The sequence below is a fragment of the Microplitis mediator genome, chromosome 11 (genome assembly GCF_029852145.1).
Source record: "Microplitis mediator isolate UGA2020A chromosome 11, iyMicMedi2.1, whole genome shotgun sequence".
Classification (NCBI taxonomy): Eukaryota; Metazoa; Arthropoda; class Insecta; order Hymenoptera; family Braconidae; genus Microplitis; species Microplitis mediator.
In genome coordinates, this window is record NC_079979.1 from 17,478,985 (window position 1) to 17,501,518 (window position 22,534).

The 22,534-nt window shown below is 32.8% G+C and overlaps 4 protein-coding genes across 6 annotated transcripts; 1 reads left to right on the plus strand and 3 right to left on the minus strand.

Annotated features, from left to right (window-relative positions):
* Positions 1-3,584: 3,584 nt before the first annotated feature.
* Positions 3,585-9,333, minus strand: LOC130677492 (xaa-Pro aminopeptidase ApepP). Of its 2 annotated transcripts, none has more exons than XM_057484261.1 (6): positions 8,985-9,333; positions 5,563-6,712; positions 4,734-5,060; positions 4,535-4,665; positions 4,293-4,468; positions 3,585-3,965 (listed from the first exon to the last, which is right to left on the minus strand). In XM_057484261.1, the coding sequence occupies exons 2-6, from the start codon at positions 6,708-6,710 to the stop codon at positions 3,843-3,845; spliced, it is 1,905 nt and encodes a 634-aa protein (XP_057340244.1). In that variant the 5' UTR covers positions 6,711-6,712; positions 8,985-9,333; the 3' UTR covers positions 3,585-3,842. The 2 variants fall into 2 exon arrangements, with proteins under 2 accessions (XP_057340244.1, XP_057340243.1); XM_057484260.1 differs by having other exon boundaries at positions 8,973-9,332.
* Positions 9,334-10,349: 1,016 nt separating this feature from the next.
* Positions 10,350-15,377, minus strand: LOC130677402 (SCY1-like protein 2). The gene is made up of 4 exons (XM_057484151.1): positions 14,462-15,377; positions 12,497-13,523; positions 12,048-12,420; positions 10,350-11,265 (listed from the first exon to the last, which is right to left on the minus strand). The coding sequence occupies exons 1-4, from the start codon at positions 15,122-15,124 to the stop codon at positions 10,743-10,745; spliced, it is 2,586 nt and encodes an 861-aa protein (XP_057340134.1). The 5' UTR covers positions 15,125-15,377; the 3' UTR covers positions 10,350-10,742.
* A 289-nt stretch (positions 15,378-15,666) lies between these two features.
* Positions 15,667-18,871, plus strand: LOC130677403 (Bardet-Biedl syndrome 5 protein homolog). Its single transcript, XM_057484152.1, has 8 exons — positions 15,667-15,864; positions 16,001-16,149; positions 16,212-16,261; positions 17,236-17,363; positions 17,429-17,564; positions 18,135-18,236; positions 18,299-18,490; positions 18,624-18,871. Exons 1-8 carry the CDS (start codon positions 15,824-15,826, stop codon positions 18,834-18,836), a joined length of 1,011 nt encoding a protein of 336 aa, XP_057340135.1. The 5' UTR covers positions 15,667-15,823; the 3' UTR covers positions 18,837-18,871.
* Positions 18,872-19,264: 393 nt separating this feature from the next.
* Positions 19,265-20,923, minus strand: LOC130677404 (uncharacterized). 2 transcript variants are annotated; one of them, XM_057484154.1, is made up of 4 exons: positions 20,751-20,923; positions 20,055-20,639; positions 19,703-19,857; positions 19,265-19,495 (listed from the first exon to the last, which is right to left on the minus strand). In XM_057484154.1, the coding sequence occupies exons 2-4, from the start codon at positions 20,290-20,292 to the stop codon at positions 19,331-19,333; spliced, it is 558 nt and encodes a 185-aa protein (XP_057340137.1). In that variant the 5' UTR covers positions 20,293-20,639; positions 20,751-20,923; the 3' UTR covers positions 19,265-19,330. The 2 variants fall into 2 exon arrangements, with proteins under 2 accessions (XP_057340137.1, XP_057340136.1); XM_057484153.1 differs by having other exon boundaries at positions 20,055-20,923.
* Positions 20,924-22,534: the final 1,611 nt, after the last annotated feature.

Consider the following 22,534-nt stretch of genomic DNA (forward strand, 5'->3'; position numbering starts at 1 on the left):
CCACCACAATTTCCCCTCTTCTGACTCGTTCCTCGCGTCTCTCCCTTCCAGCATTTATTGACTTCTCACTCCTTCCAAGTGATCTCGCTCAACCGTCGCCACCCACGGTCATCAACATGCACTCTGATATTCTTTTCTCTTATTATTATTTTATTCCTCAACTTCTATATGTATTTTTAATTCGTTTGTCCATCAAAACTCAAAAGAAAATCCAGTCATCCCGGACAAAAAAACACTGCAACTGATGATAATTTGGTTTTACTTACAAACACTTGATAAATATAAAAATATCTTACGTATGATTGGTATCTAAATACCACATTTTTAAAAAAGCAAATGAAAAAACTCAAGACGAAAATATACGGGATTGAAAAATGATAGCAGCGACTGGGGAATCTCTAATATAAGGTGATGGTAGACACCTTTATCCGGTTATCAAAGCCTGAACACGGTATCATTTTTTTTATTTCCTCTTGTCACATCGATCTTATTTACTACTATACCTAAGAGTAGTTTGTGGTAAAGCTCGGACTGTAGCTTATAAGCGAGCAACCGACTCAGCGAGTCATCCAGCCAAGAGCCTGCCACACCCCGATACGATTAAACCTGTTGCTGCTTCACCCGTGGTACAACACATATATGTAAGCATAATCCTCAGCATGTTTCATGCATAGAGTAATAATACCGCATCAACCCCTTGGCTATTCTTTCCACCCACTGGTAAAATCACCTCTGACATATTCTTGTACTATTGGCAATGTAGCATTAGCATTAACGTCCGAGCGATCGATGACTCTAACACTCCTGCATCTCTTTTCTACTTGGTAATTTTAGGATAATTTCCTATTACATTAATCTATCATCCAATCATTTGTAAATGATAATCGGTAAAACTCTAATTCAATAACTAATTTAATAAATATTATCTGTCATCTGAATTTAAATATTTTTTTAGATACGAGAAAGAGAAAGTCTATCCACCCACATTCCACAACCCAAACCGTTAATCTCGATATTATTTATGTATATTATAATAAATATTGACGCAGATAATTGTGAATATACTTGTCATGACGTAACGACCCTTAAATATTTTATTTACAGATTTTCTGAGCTCGTGATCACGAATTATCAGAAGGTCATCAATTAAATCCGCAGATAAAAATGTAGTGATAAAATATGCACACTTGTAGCTCGGGAAATAAAAATAAAGATAAGGGTTGAAAGTTGTTTTCGCGCATGGCTGTTATGTTGAGCTTGTAGGGCTGCGGGGGGTAAGGAGAAAATTGGACGCAAAGGGGTTGAATTCATTGAGAAACGACACGTGTGTGACGGAAGACACCCGGGGTGGGGGTCACCGTGCGATCAACTCCCTACTGAGTTGCCCCTAGCGACTGTTGCGTCACTGCAGCCGCGTGACGTCACGGCGTTTGTGCCCTTGACCGTCGAAGTCCAAACGTCCGCTACCCTGTCAGCAAATTGTGGTACGTACGCCAATCAACCCCAAACCCTTGGATCCTATTCTTAACAATTTTATTTATTCGTTATCATCGCATGCGTCATACACCTGCGCAATGTTACATTAATGTTTTTTGATTGCCGATGGAAATAATAATACAAAGTTCATGTCTAAAGGTAAGTATATATATGTATATATTTACCTCTCATCTTTTCATTCATTCAAGCCTTCATTCACCAACTGACCAGTTAAGAATTGTACAGATTACAAGTGGGAGAAATATTGCCCACGCTTTTTACTCAATAATATACCTTTATATTGCCACGAGAAAGAGTCTACTCTCTATCGTGTTTTTATAAAATATTACATATACATGCTCATATAATAGGCTTTTATAATTTATTTTCTATAAAAAATGTTTATTTTCATAAGTAAAAAAAAAGTTCAATGCTTTATTATAAATAAACAACAACATTTTAATTATACTTATATTTATATAAACTTTCACTTATGCATGTTGAAAAGCAGATCTCACTTTGCTAATTCATTCACTTTCTGGACCATTCGTTTCATTCATAAAACGCAGTGCAATGGGTGTATAATTTATGCGCATGTCTCGAATTAAATTTTAGATGGAAGAATTAATCAATAGATTGTAATAAAAGTATATAAGAATGTAAACTTGTAAATTTAAAATAACTTGAGTAGTCGAAGCTTTAGTCACTAGTTTTAGCTAAAAAATTTTTCACTTGGATAACAAGGTATTAATTGACGTAAATATTTGAATGGTAAAAAGTGTTATTATCGATTGTATAAACAGTCGCATTTAAGTATATCGATGACACGGGTAATATTTATCATTACACGTAAAAAGGAGCAGTTGGAAAATTGAAATGTTTGAGTAATTATTAGTTTCGTACAGTACACGGAAAAAAGAAATAGTAGTGGCTACTCTCTGGGATAGTACTGAGTACTTTCTGTAAAAAAAAAATTTCAGACAGTACTGTATGCTATCTATACTATATCCACTACTCTCTGAAAAGTACTGAGTAGTATCCCGGACAGTAGTGGATATAGTCTAGACAGTAGTGGATACAGTCTAGATAGCATACAGTACTGTCTAAATTTTGTTTTTTTACAGAAAGTACTCAGTACTATCCCAGAGAGTAGCCACTACTATTTTTTTTTTCCGTGTAGTAAAGCGCTGCGACTCTGAAACTGTAATTATAATTATCGGCATCGGAAGTAACTAGCAAATGCTACTCTGAAAATGAAAAAAATCAAAATCGCTATTAACTAATAACTTCATTAATTTCACTGCCCTGTGACAAAACGACGTATCTCAAAAATTATAGTTTCGAGAAAATAACGTTTAAAGTTTTAACTGAATTTTAGTACAATTTAACAGAAAAATTAATTTCTGTTATGACAAAACGTTGTAACTCGAGATACGTTTTTTGTATCGTAAAAAACTAATGCTTATTTTGATAAATAGATAAAATTGTTATGACAAAACGCTGTAACTCGAAGAATTAAATTTCCAATGCAAAAAAAATACGTTTTTTTCATTTCTTTTATACGCACATTTGATCAATTTCATTGGCATAATTAATTACACGGAAAAAAATATTAGTAAATATTACTGAGATTCTCGTCAACAGCGCGCCTAGACCGAATCTCAGTAAATATTACTGAGTAGAACGTAAGAAATTAATAACACATGCATTTTTTTGACAAATGTCTTGTAGTTTAAGAAGTAATTTTAAATAGTCAAGCAGTATATTTTAACGATTAACTGTTAATTATAGCAGTTTAAACATTAAAATCATAATTTTACTGATTGAAACGACATTAGTTATTGAACATAGCATAAATAATTAGAAGTTGAACTACAATTATTATCTCGAGATACGTCGATTTGTCATGACAGGGCAGTTCAGCCCTTAGAGAGAAACTGATTAATTTTGTCGCTAATTTACGCATTGATCTCAGTTTACTGATTTTGTCTTTGAATGACGTTACCACTGAAAAAATCGGCAAAGCGGTTGACCCTGCAGCAGAAACAAAAAATTTCCCGCTGTTTTCGAGCTCAGAGATGTGCATATTGAAAAGTTGTAAGAAAATAACAATGGTTTAATAATTATTTTTATTGCTGTTTATAATCAGATGATTTAATAACTGTAATGTTAATTAAATTTTTTAACGCAAAAAGTTGTATAACAAAATTTCAAATTTATATGTGAATAAAAAAGTATATTATTCAAAAAAAATAATGTAAATTGATTATAAAAAACATCCACTTGTATTCTTTTTAGACAAATGGGTTCGAATAATCAAATGAAATTGATTATTGATATAGATATATGTATATATAATATCAATACTATCTCGATATTGGCAGTGTTTCTTTTTCAAGCCATTGACGAGCTTGGATGTCATCTTCACCTTGAAGGAAAGGTCGAAGTATTTCTAAACACTTGGCGTGATAAGAATTCAAATATTCAATCTGTAATAAAAATAAAAAAATTATTATTCCGTACTCGTTGATTTACTGATAGCCAAGCAAACTAGACAACAATTAGAAGTCAATTTGCTGAGAAAGGGCAAAAGTTGACATCGCATTAGGTGGCGGAAAGCTGCCTTCAATTTTCCCAAAGAGCGACAGTTCGCGGCAGTAAATTGCCGCCAAGTTTCTGGGAAAGTTGGCAACAACTTGTCAACAGTTACAAAGGTTAAAGTTGTCGTCAACTTGATCTTAACTAATTGACACCAACTTTCTGACCAGTCTCGCTATCAAAGTAAATGAGAAATATAAAATCAGATAAATTTTTACCTCTTGATCGGTAAGCAAATCGATGTCAAGAAGAGAAGTTTGAATTGGAACAAAAGTTACTGTTTCAAAAGTTAAGAAATCCAAATTCCTGTGGTTGTAAGGAGTATTGGCTTTGATGACAAACTGAACATTTTCAAGACGGATTCCAAAACTTCCGTCTTCATAAAATCCAGGTTCTGAAAAAAAACGATTCAATATAATTTACTTTGCCGTACTGTTGAACATAAATTTTAAATCCTTACCATTAGATAAAAAGATCCCCGGTTGTAAACCAGGGTCATCTGGATAAGGACGCCAGGAAATAGCAGTGGGGAATTCATGAACGTTGAGATAAGCACCTACTCCATGGCCACTACCGTGCAAGTAGTGGAGACTAAAAAAAATATATTTCTTTGTAAGTAACATCCAGTAAATCAAAAATATAATAGTTGATATATTTACCCAACATCCCAGAGACTTTTACGTGCTAGAATATCTAAATAATTTCCTTTGATCATCATAGGAAATACTGCCGTAGCGACAGCAGTCTGTCCTTTAAATACTCGAGTAAAAGCTTCTCGTTGAAAGCTTGTTGGAGTTCCGAAATGAAAAGTTCTTGTTACATCAGTAGTACCGTCGTAATACTGCGCACCCGAATCACAGAGATAAATCTCTTGATCTGTAATTGGTACATCAGTCTTTGGTGATGGCAAGTAATGAATAACAGCACCATGAGCTCCAACTGATGAAATTGTTGGAAAACTCAAACCAACAAAATTTTTTTGTTCTCTAATAAAATTTAAAAATATATAAATTTATATGATCACCCTGATAGCCAAGTTGACAGCAAGTTGGTGACAATCTACTGCAGCAACTTGTCACCAAGTTGGTGGCAAAAGTTGCCTTCAATTTTCTCAGAAAGTTGGCAACAACTTGTAGTTGTCACAAAAACTGAAAATTGTCATTAACTTGATCACAACTAATCGACACCAACTTTCTGACCAGAGAGTTTTGCCATCACCCTGATATCAAAGCTGACAGCAAACTAGTGACAACTTACTGCAGCAACTTGTCACCTAGTTGACGGCAACTGGGTGCCAAATTTCTAAGAAAGTTTGTGGCAAAATAAAAGTTGGCATCCCATCAGTTGACGGAAAGTTGACAACAACTTGTAGTCAACAATTACAAAGGCTGAAGTTGTCGTCAACTTGATCACAACTAATTGACACCAACTTTCTAACCAGAAAGTCTTGCTATCGGAAATTTATTGAGGGTAATAATTAAATCTTACCGTCGAATCTGTTCTAATTTATCAGCACCAGTTATTTCTGTGATCGGAGGATCGCATTTACTTTTAACTTTATCTTCAAGCCAAGCGAAATATTTAACCAGCGCAGCAGAGTCCCTAATATGAGCCGCCTTCATGTTGTCAATTTCAACTTGATTTTTAATAACTTGCATTAATCTTACCGGAGTTATCGCAATATGTCTCTGCACATCACCACACTCTGTATGCAAAGCATAATTCGCGTTGCTATTTATCCAAATTCTTTCATTTTCCGATCCATTACCCGTAATAAATAAATTGCTAAGTGCAAGTTGTTTCAAATACGATCTCACATCTTCATACGGATGATAAATAGCTTCTACCCCTTCATCATTTAATTGTTTCTCTGCTTCCGCAGTCAATCTCGTCTTGTCAACAAATATATGAATATCTGTCAGTGTTATGATAACGTACGCAAAAAAAACCGGATTGTAAGGTATGTCCGAGCCTCGTAAATTTAATAAGTAAGCGACTTCATCCAAAGTCGTTATTACAAGAACACTAGCTCGGTTTTTTTTCATGGCCTCTCGACATTGCGTTATTTTTTCACCAGCCGTTTTCCCGGTGAAAGTTATCAGCTGCGGTACGATTGGATTAGAAATTACTGGAGGCTGTTCATCTCCCCAGAGTTTGTCGATCAAATTTTCTTCAAGTGGCAGTAAATTATGGCCAGCAGCACTCAGGGAATTATGCAGGGGTATCCATACCGCGTAGCTCATTAGATTTGGATCAGCACCGACTGTCGAGTTTGGCGGGAGAGTGGACACCAACCATTCGTCTTGCGTTGGGGTGCCAATCGTGCCCTCTTTCATCAACGTCCAAGCATCCGGTGGATCGAATTCTGCTTGTGCTTGGGCGTAATACCGTCCATCTGTCCATAGCACTGCATCTTTGGCAGTGATAATTGCCGTTCCCAGTGACCCTTGAAAGCCGGAAATAAAGTGACGACGTTTGTCACGATCTGTTATGTACTCTGACAGATGAGCGTCTTCAGAGCCAACTATCAAAGCTTGGATTCCTTTTTTTACCGCACCCTCAAACTCAACGGCTGCCATCAGCTCGCGGAGTTTTGATAATTTCGTAGCTCCAGTTCTCGCCATATTGATATTCATTCCTTGGAGTTCGACATTTGTTTTAATTAAGGACATTCTGCGAGGGTGCCCCCCAATTTTTTCCAAAAAATGTGGTGCCGCCTGGTGGCCGGCAGCCACACTAAAAAAAGTACTAGAGCTGAAAAACTAAAATTAAATTGAAATTACGTAAAGTAATGAAATGCAAAAAATGTTAATTTTTAAATGAATGAAAAAATTTATATTTTTTTTTAAATAATTAGCTAATGCTAGAAAAATCTAAAACCCGAGATTGGAAAATAATATTTTCATTGACCTTGACCTGTCAATATCACATTTATTTTCTATAAGTAATTAAAAACAAATTATAATATTTATCGAAAAAAGGGCTTCGTACAAGTAATGTTATAAACTCGTAGAATATTAAAAAAATTACTTACAGTAATTATAAATATCCAGTTGAGCGTAGTTTCTTTAATAAATTTCAACATAGTTAGTTAGTTCTTCAATAAGGCATTGAAATTTCAACTTAATATTCACCATTTAGTAACTTTTTATTTTGACAGATGTAAACATCAGATCTGTATAATTTTTTGGATGCACGTAAAGGTGCTTGAATAAAGTTGCGGGAAACATTAAATTTAATGAAATTATTCCTTTCAATTAGCAATAATAAAGTTCTACGTATCATTACTTTATTTAATTTAATTCATATCTTTTTTTTTTTTATTTAATACTTTGAATCAAAAAATTTTTTCTCGCCTCCGGGCGGAAAGCGTTAACTTTTGTCCCGCTGTGCAAAAAGAAGTTGCAGCTTTCCGCCTCCGTCGAGGAGAAATGGAATATTACACACCTAGGGCAGTAAAGTAAGAAATGTCTCAGATCACATGTAATTGTTGACCCCAACGTCACCATGGCCAATAATTACATGTGATCTGAGGCTTTCTTACTTACTGTCCAAGGAGTGTAATACACTATTTATTTTTTGATAAAATTAAATAAAGTAATGATACATAGAACTTTATTATTGCTATGATTGAAAGGAATAAATTTATTAAATTTAATTTTTCCCGCTACTATATTCAAGCACCTTCGCGGTCACCCAAAAAATTATACAGACCTGATGTTTACATCTGTCAAAATAAAAAGTTACTAAATGGCAAATATTATGTTGAAGTTTATTAAAGAAACTACGCTCAACTGGGTATTTATAATTACTGTAAGTAATGTTTTTATTATTCTACGAGTTTATGAAATTACTTGTACGAAGCCATTTTTTCGATAAATATTATGATTTGTTTTTAATTACATTAGAAAATAAATGTAATATTGACAGGTCAAGGTCAAAGAAAATATTATTTTTCAATCTCGAGTTTTAGATTTTTCTAGCATTAGCTAATTATTTAAAAAAAAAATATATAAGTTTTTTCATTCATTTAAAAATTAACATTTTTTGCATTTTATTACTTTAAATTATTTTTTGCCATATCAACCGCGAAAGTTGAATTTTCAAGCAACATGCAGAGGGCGCAAACTATACGATTTCTGGCAATCTATAGTTTGGTTAACTTTTATCGAAAAGTAACTTCTCTCTCTCTATCTGTCTCTACATTCCTACACGACTTAAAACATTTTTGACTATTTCTCTCTCAAATTCCACTTCCGCCATTGATATGACAAAAAATTTTTTTCGAACTTTATGCTCAAAGGTAGGAACCCTGACAGACTTGAAGGACAGGCACGCGTTTGAGGCTTATGGATACATTCTCATCAAGACCTTGTACTATATCCGGTCTTGATAAGAAAGCGCCCATAGTCTCAAACTTGTGACGTCACTTCAAGCCGTTAGAATCCCTACCGTTCCGCATACGTATCGAAAATTACTATTTTCTCCTCTCTGGGCGAAAAGCGTCAACTTTTGTCCCCCTGTGCAAAAAGAAGTTGCAGCTTTCCGCCTCCGTCGAGGAGAAATGGAATATTACACACCTAGGGCAGTAAAGTAAGAAATGTCTCAGATCACATGTAATTGTTGACCCCAACGTCACCATGGCCAATAATTACATGTGATCTGAGGCTTTCTTACTTACTGCCCAAGGAGTGTAATACACTATTAATTTAATTTTAAAGTTTTTCAGCTCCAGTAGTTTTTTTAGTGCGGCTTCCAGCCACCAGGCGGCACTATATTTTTTGGAAAAAAGTGGGGGGCACCCTCGGAGAATGGCCTTAATTACTTACTGATATATATATTTATTAAATTTAATAAAGTATAAATAAAAAAATAATAAAGTTAATAATTATTCTTACCTTGTCACTTACCGAAGTAACTATGATGCGAAAAATTCTTATCAGTTTATTTATAGATTTTTAATCACAAAACAAACTTTCGAAAGATGTTCAATGCCCCCAATATAATGTAATTACTTCCAGAATTTTATTTATCGTCTGGTAATTTTTTTTTTTTTCGATGAAAATGACAGCTTTTATTTTACAAATTAATCCTCACAGCGGTCAGTTGCCAGTTGAAAATTACGAACGATCGTGAATTTTTTAGTATTAGCATCACGTTAATTATTTTTGTATCTGTCAGTGTCAAGTACTCTAAATATAAATGCTACTCAAGGAAAACACCTGATACGATTACTCGACATTACTATCGATGTTGTGTTGTCATCACGTGACTTGCAATAAAAGAACTTGCGTTTACTCAGCTGATAACTGTCGGTGTATTATCTAAATTTTTTTATTTTTATCAATCCCTGATAGCCAGATTCCCTGTAGAAAGTTGATGTCAATTAGTTGCGATCAAGTTGATGATAACTTCAGCCTTTGTAACTGTTGACAAGTTGTTACCACTTTTCCCAGAAACTTGACGACAATCTACTGCCGCAACCGGAGAAAGCTGGCGACCAGCTGCTGTCAACTTATGGAAGTGTGAATTTATTGCGGCTAATTTGACGACAAGTTGCTTCAGTAGGTCATCGCTAGTTTGACTATCAAGGAAATAAATGAAATAAATACTTTTAAGACAGGTATCCATCCAATAGTCACAACTGGAATGCGAGATGTAGCGATAAGATAACCAGTTCCCCAGATTTTTTAGTGGATTTCATAGAATTCTATCTTTGCACTTGTCCTTATGATGAAATTATCAAAGAATTTCGTCATTGTCTATCACACCCTGATAGCCAAGTTGGCGAGAAACTGTCGTCAAACTAACAGTCGCAAATAGTCGCCAAGTTGGCCGCAAAAGTTGGTATTTCCAAAGTTGATAGACACTTTCTGAGGAAGTTGGTGGCCAAAAGTTGACGGAAAGTTGTGTCAATTTTATCAGAAACCTGCCTTCGAATTGCGGCTCTTCCCTGGCGCCAACTTTCTCAGAAAGTTGACGGTAATCTGTAGCCAAAAATTGCAAAAGCTAGAGTTGTCGACAACTTGTCATCAAGTTGGTCGCAAACTAATGAATACCAACTTTTTGACGAGCAACTCGTGCTATCAAGGATAGGTTCCAAAAATATCATTGGTTCAAAACTTTACATATTTAAAACTATCAGACTTATCGTAAAATACCATAGGAATTTTTTTCTAGATAATTTTACTTCCCACAAATTATTTATCACAAAATAGCCCACGGGGTTTTATTGAAAATAAATGAAAACATTATTTTTTAATATGTTTTTATTCAAACCTATGAGGTAAGAGACCCAGTACCCGGTCAGGGAACTAGTACCCAATCACTCACGTATTTGTATACCTACATTTACTAAATATATCTACACAAATACAAGGAGTAATTAAGGGCCTGTCATACTCATAAATTATCAATCAGACAATAGTTCATTAATTTTTTACAATTAATAGTAAATACCGCTTTTTATCTACTGAGGTCGAATGAAAAGAAAAAAACAATTTTCTTTCCAAATATTTATATACAAATTTCATAATAGTGATACATTTTGTTCCATGATGCAAATCACAAGGAAAATATCAGCATTAATTAAATTAATGATAATAATTATTATAAATATTAAAAATATATAGTACAAATAATAAATATAAAAAACTTACTACATTTTATTAGCTAAGAAAGTCAATAATATCTTGTGTGGATAAACTAGCAGGTTTATTCTGCTGGAAATTATTAAATGATTCAGGACTTGTTGGCATCATCATAGAGTTCATTGCGCCTACTCTAATAGATTCGCTATTTTTATTTACTTGTGGTTTGGGACTAGTCCATTGAGAAATTTGATTAGCAGGTGATGTAGACTGCGATCCCCAATTTATTGATGTGTCCATCCCATTTAGATTCCAATTCATTGGTGCATTTGAAGGCTTAGTTGACAATGACATAGGCATTGACGAGTTTGTGTTCTTCCATTGGTTTTGATTAATATTAGTATCCCAAGAAGGCGATGTAAAACTAGTGTAGTTGGGCTGCACGGGTTTGGTTGCTGACAAGTTTAACTGACTAAGATTGTTCTCTAAGAGTGTACTCGTAAGATCTTTAGGTTCTATTTTCTTGGGCTGTGATGGTGTTTTTGGTGTCAATGGACTTTGCGCATGCAATCGATGATTTGCTTCTTGTTGTTGAGAAAACCTTTAATCATAATTAAAAGTTATTTATATTCAAGTACTTATATCTTTTGCACAAAAAAAAATTGACATCTGGCAGCAAGAATGAAACATGGATTTTTCCAGACGTTATAAAAATTTTTCAAACTTTGTAAACTCATTAATAAAATGGATATTTTTAAATACTGATGTAGCAGTGAGATTAAAAAATTATTTGATTAAAATTTTATTGATTTATTTAAATTTTCAAGGCTCGAAATATGAAACTTATCAAAATGTAAAATATGAACAGTAAAAAACTTATTTTAAAAAAAATCGTGAAAATTTCAAACAGCCATAACTTGAAAACTAATTGACCGATTTAGCCCGTTCGAACTTTATCAAGATAATTACCCATAGAATAACTAGAAAATTTAATTGACATCCGATAAGAATTGTCGGCGCTATCGTGATAACAAGGATGATAATATAAATTTTTTAACACGTGATTTTTTGGAACCTACTCGACTAATTATGACAGATGTCGTGTCTACCTGAGGATCGGAACGTTTTTGGTGAGACAAAAATAAAGAACAAAACGAAAAGTAAAAAATCTACTGGATCTAAGTTTTTTAAATGTCTTTCATACGCGCTAGTATGTCAGCTGAAAATTGCAGGCCTCTTCTAACTACCTCTTAAGCAGAGAAATTACATAAATTTTTTATTTTCGTTGCGCGAAAAACGTTCCGTTCTTCAGGTACATAGATGTCGTTTCCTTGAAAAATCGACCATGAGGACAAATACAATAATAAAAATGATCATACACACCTGTGTTTTTCTTCTAACGTCAACCCTTTTTGATCTTTCAGAGGAGTTGCCACCGCCGACTGTGACGGAAACATTTTGTTTGATGGAAAAGCATCATTTAGTACATCAACAGTCGACGGATTCGTCGTTTGTTTCAAAGCATCATCAAGTTGCTGCGCTTCGCGACGTACTGCATCCAACTGACGCAGCGACTCACGATGTTCCGTTGTCACACGATTTACCATATCGTTTATCAAAGCAGCCAAAATTTCAAACTGCGACGGACTCAAACTTTGTTCAATGCAAAGCGGCAGTAACGACGGCAATACTTTGGTAGCAAGTATTTCTTTATTGATTCCCAATTTACTATGAGTCAAAACCAATTTATATATTCCTAAATAAATAATTAAATATAATAGATTAAAATGAATCTGAGACAATTAATTTAATTTTTCATTCATCGTAAATACCTATCAATGCCATTAGAACAGCGGGTTCGCCAGAATGAGGAATTTCTTGAAGGAACGGTAGTATTTGATCGAGTACAAGCCATCGATCCAAGTGTTCCAACATCTTTGCAAGACACAGCAAACAATTAACACGCAGACTTAGACTCGTACTGTGACCTGTTCCTTTCAAACAAATTTTTTTAATTCTAGGAAGGATAACATTCTTCATCGTTGGACCGTCAATCAACGTCGCTATTGACGGTAATGCTGCAAGACAAAGTTCTTGAAGCTGCTCCATAGGTGAGTCCAGTGCCCGAGTCAGCATTGGCACGATATCGGATTTTATTACACTGGCTGAGCAGAGTTTAAGAAGTATATCAATACGCTGAATAATTACGAGACTAATCTGCGGTGGATCCTCCATAGCAAGAACGGGTTTTAAATTTGGAAGAATGTATTCCGTAAATTCATCAACGGTACATTCTTCTAAGACTTGTAAAATATTTGGTAACACGAAAGGAATCATTGGAGCATTTACGAATTCTTTGTAGAGACACGGGAGAACTCGGTGTAAAACAACTCTGTGTGGCAGCTGCTTCATCACTTGGGGAAGTCCTTTATAAAACTGTGACTTCTGGAGGTTGTCCCATTGAAATAATTTCTCAAGATAATTTAATGTCTTGACTCCGATGTCATTGAAGTATTCAATTTTAATAAACTGATGAGCATCGGGTCTCAGCTCCGGGTTGCTACTCAGCATTAACTTTACAGTTTCTCGAAGGTTCTCTGGAATCAAAGTCAGCTTCGAAGCCGCTGCTGATGTTTTGTAGTCCGCGAAGAATCTTCGGCACTTTGATACATCGCCGTGGCACTCATTGAATGGTCGATTTCCGGGAGAATACAGTGTATAGATAAATAGTCCTAGTGCAAATATATCACTCGGAGGGCCACAACTACCGGCTACAATGCATTCTGGCGCTTGGTAGTCCAAATGAGCTTGACCTATCGATGATACGTTGGGGTCGTATTCAATATAAGACCAAGAAGGCTGCAAAGTATCAATAAAAAATTATGAAAAAAAAGTAACATTTTTTCTCATGATTAAATAACCGAAAGTGAGCAGACAATTAATAATTTTTGAATTTTTTTTTCAACAGATCATTGAACAGAAAAAAAATAAAAATATGCGCATGTAGGAAATTTAAAAAACTATGGATGCAATTTTTAAAATATTTTTTTTTATAATTTGACGTTTCGAAAAAAGTCAAAAAATAATTAGAAGTCGGCTGACTTCAGTATCATTGAATATCATTTAAATTAATGAGTATGAATGTAGTAGACATAAAATTTATAAATTTTAAATAAATAAATAAAATTTGAAAAAACGCGCGTACCGACTTCATGTGAAATTCGCGTTTTAAAATTTTTATTCTTCTTACATTTTATTTATTTATTTATGATAAAATTTAAAAAATTCCCACTTGTCAGTGACATTGATACTGAAATCAGCCGACGTTTAATAATTTTTGGACTTTTTTAGAAACGATAAATTATTTTAAAAATTGCACTTATATATGTACTCTTTTAAATTTTCTACATGTGCATATTTTTAATTGTTTTTTTCTTCAAATTTAATTGTTAAAAAAAACCTAAAATTTTTAATTGTCTGCTGACGTCAGGATCGTTGACTTCACCCTCATTTGAATTAAATTAAATTTTACTTTTTTTTAATTCGTTTTCGCGGGTATTTAATTTGAATGAAAATGATCCTAAAAATAGCAAACATTTAAAAATTTTTGAATTTTTGTTTTTCAACAAATCAAGTTCAAAAAAATAAACTAAAAATATGCACATGTAGAAAATTTTAAAAACTACAGGTCTAATTTTTTCAAATATTTTTTTTTATGATTTATCGTCTAAAAAAAAAAATCCAAAAATTATTAGACGTTTGCTAACTTCAGTACCATGAATGAAAATAATAGTTACCTCTTTGTCATTGGGATTTTGATTCAAAGCGCAGAAATCAAAACCGAATATTTTCCAAGCACCATTTTTATTAATGACAATTGACTCTGGACATAAATTCCTGTGTAACAGTTTTACATCACTGTGTAAAAACGCGAGTCCTTCTCCAAGTTGGAGTAACCCATACTTTATTTCCACGTCCAATAGTTTGTAATCTTTCAAATCTTTTGAACTTATTTGGGAAATATTTTCAACATTTCCTATGACATTCGCCAAGCTAGCGAACACTGGTTCAGTAGCAAAAGCAAGACTGTCACGAGATTCTTCAAGTGGATGTTGAACTGTCAGAATTTGCGGGTGTCTCAGTTTAGTTAATTGAGTAACCCCACGTTTTAGAGCTTCCAGAATTCCCTCACGTTCTTGTTTACTTGAACATCGCTCTAATAATCTCTTTTCGAAGACAAATATCGCGGCTGGTTGTTTTGTAGACTTTTTATACCCGCTGTAAATTTTCCACAGTAAACCGGGACCCGCACTGGCAATATGAGCTGTCACTTCAAATTCTCGTGTTACTGGATTACCTGGTAAGACATTTGACAGCTGGGAGAGCCCATAAGCTGTACTATTAACTGTATTGCTTATTGTATTACTCACTGTATTTCTTAATTTATTTAACACATCCATGGTAAGAAAATGAAATTCGATAAATTTTTTATTTTATTTTAGAACTTGATTATTTATATTTTAATATTTTAACGAAGAACTTTAAAGTAGGGACCATTTATTAATTTACAACAAATGAGAGGTTTCAAATTTTTAATTTTGAAATAAATTATTCACTAGTTCTGTCAATGAGTGAAAATATCGGAAATTATTTTATTGTGGATACGTCGACCACGGAGACGATAGAGCCTTGAATGGGTATAATGTCAGGTTGAGTAAAAAAAAAAAAATAAAAGGTAAAAGGTGCGGTCTCGATAAGATGGGTACCGACTGTACAAATTATCGGCTTAGCAGATTTCTTTTGAACGCATTCTGATAACACAGATTGCGAAAATTTGAAATCGGACTTTCCCGCCATAATTCAAATTTGAATTTTAAGAAGAAAAGATCAAACTTTAATATAAAGCAAAAAGTACATAAAAAATTGTTGAGTAAAAGTAAAAACAAGGCGAATAATTAATTTAAAATATAATATATGTTTGTATATATAGGAATATATGTTATACTTATGCTTGTGCTTTCATTTGTGGTGTTTCTTGGTAACCATGGCTACGAAATCGATTAGTAGTTCAACATTTGTATTTATGATTTATGGAACTTTAGTATAATTTTCTGTTTAAGAAGATTTAGTTTGAAAACGAACGGTCTTCGAAAATTAAAATGTGGCAAGATCATGAGGTTCGTTTTGACGTGTCATTGATGTAAGTATATGCAGCTAAGACGGGATTTCACTTATATTTATTTAAGCTTCTAATTTTTTTTAGAAACATTCGATTTTTAAAAAATAATTTTCTATGATTTTAAAATCTAATCTCAGTGATATTGTTTTCATTAAAGGGATTTGCAAATACGGGATGGCGAAAGTTTAATTGATAAACTAGATATGATTGAAGACACAAAAGGAAATGCTGGCGACCAAGGTCGGCTAATGGTAACCAACCTGCGAATTATATGGCATTCACTAATGTTGCCTAGAATTAATTTAAGTAAGTTATTAAAAAAAATACTTATAATATGAAACCTATAATTTGAAATTTGTCTCATTCAGGTATTGGTTACAATACAATAGTTAACGTATCAACTAAAACGATAACTGTGGTAAATATGATAAACCAATAGATGAGTAAGATGATTCAATTTTTAATAAACCTGTGATAGGGTTACATCTACCCGATAAAAAATCAGCATGTATATTTAATCTTTAGGCAACTCTGCTGTCCATCTTACAGCATGAAATGACCCTGATAGCCACACTTTAAAGATAATTGCTTAGCAAGTTCTGCCGTGAAACATTTGCGGCTTAACGACAAGTTTCTGACAAGTCTTGGCTGGATAATACTTGTGTGCAAGTTGATGCAAATCTACTGCCGTCATCTGAATGTAATTTGACAAAAAAACTTGCCGCCAATTTGAAGTAAAACTTTCAATCAACTTAACGTCATTGTCTGACAGTAATACTTGTAGTCAAATTGAGTTCAAGTTACAGACAATTTGCTGTCAACTTGCTGTCAATTTGCTTAAAGGTAACTGCTAACTCTCCAACACTTTCCTTTATATTGGCTTCAGAATACGGCAGTAGCTTGAAGTTAATTTGTGGATAAGGTGGCTATCAGGGAAATTGCTTACATTTAGTTCTGCTCAAATCTACCTGTTTTCTTAAGGCTGGGCTGCACCTAATGAAATCCTGAATTTAAGAATTCTAATTATTTATTAAATAATTATCATAACAGCAATTTTCTTAGCTTCCGACTAAAAGCCGAAGACGAACTTCCTCGGAAGATTCTCATCATCCGAGTCCCATAAATATTCAAAAAGTAATTAAAATTCTTAAATTCAGGATTTCGTTAGGTGCGGCCCAGCCTTAAGACCGTAAATGTCCAAAAGGGCGCGAAAACGGGCTCCTGTAAAAAGGAGACAGACTTCGATCTCGTTACATTAATTAATTAATTTTTCTTAAGACAACGAGTGTTTTCTGACCACTTTGATTTGTTTTCTGTTTAGTTTTCTATTTAGCGAATTTCCGCAAAGAGATCTATATTTGAATCTTTATTAACATTTTTCAAAAATTCTAGATCCAAGGAACGACTACACAAGCTTTGCATATTCTAACATCTTTCAAAAACTGCAAATATGAATTTATTTTTACGAATTTAAACACTAAAAATTTCAGACACTATACGTCAGTTACAGGAGTTTTCAGGTATTCTTTAGTCCACTCTTTTAATTATTTAATGGTATTATAAAATATTTTTTAAATAACTTCAGAGCATATATGTCTACAAAAACTTATCGCGAAATAAAATTACGAGGTGCCTTTATACAAAACAAATCACTTATTACATTACCGTCGGAAATTATAAGTAGTACAACTCTCGGAGTTTGGAATTTATCGACAGAACAAGTATGTAATTCATAAAAGTATTTAATAAGTATCTATAGGGGAGGGTGGGGCAAAACGACCCCCCTGAAATTTTTATCAAAAAAAATTTTTTTTTTTTTCGCCTAATTACTATAAATCCGATATGTTTGCGCATTTTTAGCCCTACGCATGACATTTGGGGCAAAATGGACAAGCCCAAAATTTTGAAAAAGTGATTTTTTCATATTTTTATAAAATTTTTTTTATAAAATAAAATAAAAAATTTTTTTCGAGTAATATAAAACCAAAAATAGTTGTCAAGAGAAAGAAATACATCCTTAATGATGAAAACAATTTAAAAAAAAAAAAAAAACGAAAAAAAAAAATTTTTCATCATTTTTTGGAGGGGGGCCGCTCTGCCCCACAAATAAAAAAATTTTTTTTCTGAATTTTGGCAAAGTGTCCATAAATTTGTTCGAAATAGGACAAAAGTAAAGTGATCTTATGGTTGAAAGCCACAAAAAGTAATAATTAGCTTAGGGGGGCCGCTCTGCCCCACCCTCCCCTACTTTCAATAAAATAATATTTGTATAGAAAGACAATTTATTTTAGGGCAACGTTGGAACATTTGTGATAACAAACATCCGAATAGTTTGGTTCGCAGATATGAATCATCAGTTTAATGTATCATTGCCTTATTTAGCAATGGAAAATGTAAGAAAAACCGAAGATTGTTTCGAACAACATGTTTTTTAATTAAATTTATCATACTTCAGGCATCTATAAAGTCATCTAAATTTGGGCCAACGCTGGTAATAATAAGTACGAAATCAAGTAATGGTTACGTCTTAGGATTTCGGGTCGATCCAATTCAAAAATTACATATTCTTCACAAAGAAATTCAAACTCTTAAGACATCATACGATAAAAATCCAATATATGGTGTTGAATATACTTTTGAATACCAGGTAATAATAAATATGAAGTGAAATATCACATATTGCTTTAAATACCCATGTAACATTTTCAAAAGTATGAGTACTAATTCAAGTTTACGAGTATTGATGTTATTCTTTTCAAGTACGCTTTCAAATTTTTTAGGGCGTAATTGAACCTGAAGTAAAAGAAGATCGAACAAACGAAATACAAGATAGCAGTGATGAAATTTCAAATGTATTTGGTTTATATTTCGCTGAAGATGGTTTGAAACAACGTCAACCTCAAGTTGATTCGTATTTAGGACTAGCAGCTGAAGAACCTCGACCGGGAATTTCTTTACAAAGTTTATGGGAATTGATACCTGGCAATGCATAATAAAATATTTTCAAAACAGTGGTTTTCAATTATTTTCATAATCTCTTGACTCAAAAATATTTTTTTCTTAACAGGGGCTATCAAATATTTTTGGCTGAGTTTTTTTCGCAAGCAAAATCTCTAAATACAGAATACAGACTGTACATCGATGCACTACTGTCTAAGCTAGCGAAGTGCGCTTCAATTATTTGACAATATTCGTTTGTTTAAGAGAAAAACTCGGCCAAAGTTTCCATTTACTGCACAAGTGCAACAAAGATAGTACCGTTCGTGGACTTGAGTCTAACAGAGAAATAAGTGCGAACCCCTGTTAAGAAAAACCGTATTGACATCCAAGTTTCAGTACGAAGTTCAATTGACTTCAATAAGAGGTTTTTCGAAAATGATCCTAGAAAGAGATTGAAGAAATTGAAATTAGATGCATGTAGTCTAGTGCAAGTCTTCAACTTATTTTTAATTTTCAGTAAAACGAACAATGTTGAATGAACAATTTTTCACTGCTTCATACTGGCATCGAATTCATGTAGGTAATTATGGATTCTAACTGTTTCCTCTGTTAATTTCGTTTCTTCAGTTAATTTCGCTGCGAATCTTTTATTCCTGTTTACCAGTATTGTGTTAGGAGTAGTAGTATTATTACCGAGATTTTTCAATAGCATCTGCGAAATGATTAAAGGTTCAAATTAATTACAACTCATTTGTCTCCTTATCCAAAAGTTCCCGTAGAATCCACTCGGGTCAAAAACCGCATGGAAACCAATACGTCTATTTTTGATTCTGTGCGGGTTTTGACCCATTTGAGTGGATTCTATGAGAACTTTTAAATGGGGATTGTACTGCAGTAGTGAAATATCATGATAGCTTACCATTATCAATCGAATCAAATAAATTGCAAACGTTAAAAATGAAATAGCTAAGAGGGCACCTTCGAGAGAAGGGAATCCTATATGAGTGTCATGATCATCCCAACTTGAACCACGTTTTTTTCGAGCAGGAAGAACAGCAGTACGAGAAGTTATTTCTGAAATTATTCCATAATATGTACAAAAATAATTAATAAAAAAGACTTTTTCATCAATTATTAGCAATCCCTGATTAAAAACTCCGATTGAAAGTCTATCGGATTTCAATTGGAATTCAGCGGTTTCAATCGGAGTTTTTAATCAGGGATATTTCATTTATTTTTGGCAAAGAGTGATATATAATTTTCAAAATTACCTGGAACAACTGAACGTATTATTTTCAATAATTTTTTTTCAAATGATTCCAAAAATCTCAACTTTTCTTCGAAACCCTTTCCTCGATTCTCCAACAAAATTTTATGAACCCGGTTCAGATGATTTATTGGAATATAATTTAGAAGAGAATCAATAGTTGATTGCGGGTGTCTGTTTGATTTGGGATTATCCTCAATAATTTTGAGAATCGAAGATTTTGTGGTAGTGTATGTCACCATAGTTGAGTAAGTGGCTTCGTTTTTAGATTCGTTTGTTTCATTTTTACTAATTTTGGAAGAAGTATCATCTTCGATAAAACCTTCTGTAGTTGTTTTTAAATCGTTATTATATTTGTAGTTACGAGTATCGTTTAATTGGTCAAAAGCAGTTGAAGCAGATGAGTTTAAAAGAACGTCAGTAAAAATTTCATCAGAATTACAATTTGTATAGTTTTCTATACTCGAAAGTGGATCTTTAAAAATATTCGGTCGGTTACTGACTTTTTTTTCATTGAATCTAGTGGAAGATGTTCGATAAACTTTGATTTTGTCTGAAAATTGGGGAAGCTCAATCCATTCACTTGTAACTGAATTTTTCAAAGAAATCAATAGGAAATAATATGTCAGAATTATCACTTGTTTTTTGTACATGACAAATTTTTTATAATGCAATATATTTTAAGTGTCTCTGGTCTTACCGCTATGATGGCAGAAGTTTGACTACTGACCGCATCAAAGAAACTCGAGGCAACACTTTTAACAGTAACAATTATTTCGAGTAGCCATTCATTAAATAATTGTCATGAAAAAGCTAATATGTACTAAGTAGAGCATAAGTACGAGTTAATGCGTTTTATAATTGATCTCAGCATATAGATTTTAATGATATGAACAATACTACAAACTAATTCCACGTATAAAGAAATGGATTTCAAGTGATGATCAAAGCATTTGAAACGATTAAAGATCCTGAATAGGTTTTTTTGTTCGAAATTTCATGCCCTGCAACCCTAGACCAACGATCAGAATTCCTCAGGGTTCCACAAATCAATCTTAAAGTCTCAGAAGATGCAAATTTATTGTTTTTGACTTTGAGAGCATACACCCGAGTCAAAAATCAAAAAACAAATTTGGATTTAAGGATCAAAGTTCTCAATGAAATTTTTGAAGATCAATTTAGAATTTTAAGATTGACAACAGTATAGAAAGTTATCCTAGTTTAGTCCTCGAAGTAGTTACGACCTTTTTTACCACTTTGAGGACTAAACTGGAAAAACATAATTTGGATTAGAGCCTCAAAATACTCAAAACATACAGGAATAATTTTATGCACATTTGAACCTCAAAAGTCTCATTCGACGTATTCTCTCCCCTCCTTTTTCTATCTAAAATTTTAAAAGTTCGAAATATAACTTTTCATTCGTTGAGGATTTTGAGGTCTCACTTATAATTTAAAATCGATAAATTATTCGCATTTAGACCTCATAGTTCTCATTGAGGATTTTGAGTAATAAAGTAAAGTTACTTTCTGGGCGGCAAGTAAAGCATCAAAGGAATTGAGGCTTTTGAGGACTAAACTAGAATTTATTTTTTGACTCGGGCAGGATCCTTGATTTTTTACTAAAATCATTCAAATCATAGGTCGTTATGTTCAAAATTTTATGCCCTACAAATTTGATATTATTTTATAAAACTCTTATCTAGAGCTCAGTTGCCATAACTATTTTTGACTATGTAAATATTAATTAAAAAAAAAAAAGACATTTATATATAACAGTTTGAAAAAATATTAAATTATCTTAAGAAATTTAATTTTATACGATAAAAATGGAAAGTCTAACACCATATATTATTATTCAAATTACTAAACATTGTAAGAAAGATTTAATGATTGAAAATATAATTTATTTTTTTAATTAGCCATTAATAACGTAGTACAAAAAAAAACTCGATAAAAATAATCACTGTAATGTACAATTTTCTTTATTATTATTTAATTACTACCATTGTTTTTCAACAATTTTTTATGAAATTAAATATTAATGAGTGTGAATGTAGCAGACATCAGACAAATTTAAAATTACAAATAAATAGAGTAAGTAATAAAAAAAATAAAATTAAAAAAAAATGCGCATTTAAAAAATTTAAAAATAAATAAGTGCATTTTTTATAAATATTTTTTAAAAAATTATTTACTCTATTTATTTATAATTTTAAATTTATCTGATGTTTGCTACATTCACACTCATAAATAAAGTGTAAGTTTCTCTTAATTATTTCTAATTAAGACTTCTATTGAAGTCTCAAAATGACTGACCTGTCAAGTAAAATTTTTGAATCTTAAATTAATATTTAAAAATTTAATTGTTTAGAAAATTAGAAATTCATGAGCTGGATGTTAATTTAGTAAACGTCTGCAGTGAAAGTAAAATTCAAATTTTTCCGCGCTTAGCAGTTTTATTACAGAGTGCGCTGAAACTCA